This window comes from Peromyscus californicus, unplaced genomic scaffold (genome assembly GCF_007827085.1).
Source record: "Peromyscus californicus insignis strain IS unplaced genomic scaffold, ASM782708v3 Scaffold_20__1_contigs__length_68692818, whole genome shotgun sequence".
Lineage (NCBI taxonomy): Eukaryota > Metazoa > Chordata > Mammalia > Rodentia > Cricetidae > Peromyscus > Peromyscus californicus.
Window position 1 is genome coordinate 66,466,147 of NW_026294503.1, and position 4,504 is coordinate 66,470,650.

At 50.8% G+C, this 4,504-nt stretch overlaps 1 protein-coding gene across 2 annotated transcripts; it reads right to left on the reverse strand.

The window, feature by feature from the left end:
• Nucleotides 1-298: 298 nt before the first annotated feature.
• On the reverse strand, nt 299-4,275 carry Krt6a (keratin 6A). 2 transcript variants are annotated; one of them, XM_052747540.1, is made up of 9 exons: nt 3,769-4,275; nt 3,007-3,221; nt 2,631-2,691; nt 2,382-2,477; nt 2,057-2,221; nt 1,515-1,640; nt 1,152-1,372; nt 908-942; nt 299-809 (listed from the first exon to the last, which is right to left on the reverse strand). In XM_052747540.1, exons 1-9 carry the CDS (start codon nt 4,273-4,275, stop codon nt 577-579), a joined length of 1,659 nt encoding a protein of 552 aa, XP_052603500.1. In that variant the 3' UTR covers nt 299-576. The 2 variants fall into 2 exon arrangements, with proteins under 2 accessions (XP_052603500.1, XP_052603499.1); XM_052747539.1 differs by having other exon boundaries at nt 299-847; nt 904-942.
• Nucleotides 4,276-4,504: the final 229 nt, after the last annotated feature.

Genomic DNA, 4,504 nt, shown 5'->3' on the forward strand with positions numbered 1-4,504 from the left:
TCTCTGTATAAAACAATTTGCTACAAAAGATACACTTGGAGGAAGTCATTATGTTATAAACCTGCTTTATTTAGCAATTTCAAGACAGCAAAGAGCAGAGGAGAGGTCACGTGAGCACAGACTCCATACATCACAGGACTGTTGACTTAGGCTATCACAGGTACTGCCAGAGAGCTTCATGACATTGAAGTTGGGCTTTTCTCAGGCCACTGGAAACTTAAGGGAAGCTCTGGTTTTGTTGAGTAGGACCCAGACAATGGTTTCCAGAATGAATGAAAGGGACAAGGACACCATTTCACAAGCAGCATCAGAGACAGAGCCAGGGAGGCAGGAGCCTGGAAACCTAAATACAACTTGAAGCACCAAATGTTAGTAAACTGTGATGTGAAGTCAGAAGATGACAATCAGAAGATGAGTCATGGGGACTCAGCAGAGACAGACAGAGGAGCAACAAGGACTCAGCTCCCCAGCCCAAACCAGAGAGCAGAGGTGGGAGGCCAGCAGGGGCAGCCCCTGAGCACAGGGCTCTGCAGCCAGGGGTCTGGGGATTAGGGACCAGCTCTGGTGGCAGGGACTTCAGTGCCTGTAGCTCTTCCTGCTGGAGGAGGTGCTGGTGTACTTGATGGTGGAAGAGCTGCCACCAGAGGAGCTGAGGCCACCGCTGATGCCTCTGCCACTGCCAGAGCTGAAGCCACCTCCAAGGCCATGGCTGCTGCTGTAGGAGTAGCTGCTGCCTCCTCCCAGGCCCAGGCTGCTGCTGGCACCACCTGCACTGCCATAGCCGCTGGACATGGTGGACTGCACCACAGCTGTGGAAGAGGGAAGGTACAAGGGACACCGTGAACCACTCTGTCTGGGTAGCCAGGCACAAGGCAGGGCAAGGGGAGGTGGGCAGCAGAGTACTTACAGATGTTGACTGGTCCAACGCCTTCACCATTCAGCCTAGAAGAGGAACAGAGCAGATGAGAACCAGGGAGCCATCACCTCAGTCCCTGTGGGAACCCTCAATCTGGTGACAGTTCACGGAGAATCCCCGGCAGAGGGTTCCTGAATGGAGCCATTGTGGCCACAGCTAGTGCTCCCTCATCTTGTGCTCAGTGCCTGGCATCATGGAGGTGTCCTCAGGGACTGGAGGAGGGGTGAATACTCACCTGCACTCCTCTCCTTCCAGCAGCTTCCTGTAGGTGGCAATCTCCACATCAAGGGCCAGCTTGACATTCATGAGCTCCTGGTATTCCTTCAACAACCTGGCCATGTCCTGTTTGGCCTTCTGCAGGGCATCCTCCAGCCCTTCCAGCTTGCCCCTGGCATCCTTGAGGGCCATCTCCCCTCGCTGTTCAGCCTCAGCAATGGCAGCCTGCAGGTTGGCACACTGGGCAGAGAGAGAAAGAAAAACAAACTTGAAGTGTAGTTCTCTTGAGAGGGTGAGCCCAAGATCTTTGTTCCTAGTGAGGGAGAATCTAGAAGACCAGAAATAATGGACAGCAACCTCTGAATTTTTCTGTCTATCCTACCTGCTTCTTGACGTGGTCGATTTCAGATCTCAGCCTCTGGATCATGCGGTTGATCTCAGTGATCTCCTGCTTGGTGTTGCGCAGGTCATCCCCGTGTCTGCCGGCTGTGACCTGCAGCTCCTCGTACTGAAGGTCAGTTGAAGGGAGAGCATTTATGTGAGTTTTGCATGTGAAAGCAAATTCATCTTCAATGAACTATCATTGGTGTAATGGCTTTCCCTCTAGAGAAGCTGTAGAAGAACAGGACTACATGGTTCTCTTGGGGCTGAACATGTTCTGTGTAATCTCATGAGGATCAGTGTTTTGAGCACAGCTCAGGCAAAGAGAGCATGGGCATCATTTATGGCAACTTTCCATCTACCTCTGGTTCCTCTTGATTCTTGGACTATAACATAATTCTATAACACCAAGTGCAAGGTCCCTTTGCTATTACAGGATCCCAGTTTCTTCTTAGTAGGTCTCTAACTTCCAATGACATCAGAGGTTTATGAATTCATTGTGGGTCCCAATTATTCTTCATGAGTTTCCAACTCAATACTCACTTTTGTCTGGTACCAAGACTCAGCCTCTGCCCGGCTCCTCTGAGCAATCTCCTCATATTGGGCCTTGACCTCAGCAATGATGCTGTCCAGGTCCAGGCTACGGTTGTTGTCCATGGAGAGGACCACAGAGGTGTCTGAGATGTGAGTTTGCATCTGAGACAGTTCCTACAGAACAGAAAGAGGCAACATCAGCTATGGATGTGAGGATTACAGACGTTCCCAACGCCCCACTCTCAGTTTGCACAGGAGAAAATAAAGGGAAATGGGGACAGAGTGGAAGAGGGAGAAGGACAGAGGAAGAGGCAAACACACAGACTTGACTTACTGCATCATAGAGAGCTCTCAGGAAGTTGATCTCATCTGTCAGACTGTCTGTCTTGGCTTGCAGTTCAACCTTATTCATGTAGGCAGCATCTACATCCTGAGAAGAGTCCACAACATGGAATCTGGTTAACTCCCTTGCCCAGCTTGTTTTCCCTCATTTCCCTGGCAACCATTCTCTGCAATGGACCAGACTTGCAAAGCATTTTCCTCCATCAGCAGGGAAACCATCCCTGTGACTTAGTCAGCTCACCTTCTTCAGGGTCACAAATTCATTCTCTGCTGCTGTGCGCTTGTTGATTTCATCTTCATATCTACAAGAGGGAGGTTTCCACACATTGTAGTGGGTGGGTAGATGGCATCACAGGCATCCTGTGACCCAACCCCAATTTCTAAAAATGCAATATATCCAAATCATGCCAAAGATGATTTTGTTGTTGTTGAATATCATTCCTTTTCTCTCCCCTAGCCTCCTACAACCCTCCAGGGTCTTATTCTCTTGCTCTTTGGCAATAAATTGTCATTTCATTGTTATGACTGGGTTTCCTTAATTCATGAAATCTGGGTCTAGATTTGGGCCTTCATTACCATGAACTTTGGCAACCTGAATTCTTCTTTTGTTAACTCACTTGTTCTTGTAGTCCTCTACAGTATCCTGCATGCTCCTCAGCTCTGAGTCCAGGCGGCCCCTCTCTCCAATGATGCTGTCCAGCTGTCTCCTGAGGTTGCTGATGTACTGTTCAAACAATGGCTCCAGGTTCTGCCTCACAGTTTTGGTGCCTTGCTCCTGTAGCAGGGTCCACTTGGTGTCCAGGACCTTGTTCTGTTGCTCTAGGAACCTCACCTGGAGGGGCAGAGTGTGAGAAGTATTTGAGTTTCATTCTTCAGTGACCCCTTCATTAGTGTGACTCTCCTCTCAGGCTGTCTGCCTAGACCCCTTCTGTGTAGTACCTGGCCCTGGGTCGACAGGGACAACCAGAGTGAAGCTCCCAACATCATCCCCGTAAGAAAGGCAGAGCTTTCAGGCAGGGCCAGGCAGCCTAGCAGTGGCTCCCTAGAGTATGGTTCCTTTAGTGTGACTGGGATGCCTCCCAAACTTGACTATAGAGACTTCTCCCTCAGTACAATCCTCTGTGACGGGAGTCCAGAGCTCATATCACTCCACTGGAATCAGACACCCTTATGGGTGAGAGGAACTCTGGAGGAGAGGAACTCTGGCCCTGGTTGTATCTGCCAGTCTAACTAAAGAGGAGCAGAAAGCCAGGACAGAGTCAACTAGAAACAATGGCCATGTTTGAGCAAAGCCTAAAGTATCTTCCCTCCACATCTGCCTTTGGCATTCACTGGAGTCTACTCCTGTGTAGGCTGCTCTAGAAAGAACCACATCTCACCTTGTCGATGAAGGAGGCAAACTTGTTGTTGAGGGTCTTGATCTGCTCACGCTCCTCAGTCCTCACCCTCTGGATGGTGGGGTCGATTTGCAGGTTCAGAGGGGTGAGGAGGCTCTGGTTGATGGTGACCTCTTGGATGCCTCCAGGGGGACACACAGGGAATCCAGCTCCCCCATAGCCACCACCAAAGCCAGCTCCACCACCGAATCCAAAACCATTGCCAACTCCTCCTCCAAAGCCGAAGCCTCCTCCAATTCGGCTACCATAGCCTCCTCCAATGCCACAGCTGCCCCCTCCAATGGAGATCCTCTTGGAACTCCCCACACCATAGAGGCTCCTGCTGCCAAAGCCAGCTCCTCCACACATGGCCCCAGAGCCTCCGCTGCCTCGGGAGCGGCACACAGACACACTGCTGAAGCCAGAGCGGTTGAGCCCAGGGACTCTGGCTGAGCCGGCACTGAAGCCTCGGTGGCTGGTTTGACTCCTGATGGTGGTTTTGGTAGACATGGTTCCTGGAGATGAGAAGTCTGTGAAGTGGAGAGACTGAAGGGAAGAACTGAGCAGATGAGCGGGATAGGCTCTGGGCAGCTGCTTATATATAGTATAGATGGGCTGGGCTTGGTCCTGAAGGTGAGCTTGCAGAGTGGGAAGGGCAGGGCTTTACAAATAATGAGATCACCCCCAAGTTCTAGTAAGGCATGATACATTAAGATTGCTCTTGGCTTCCTTTAGTCAT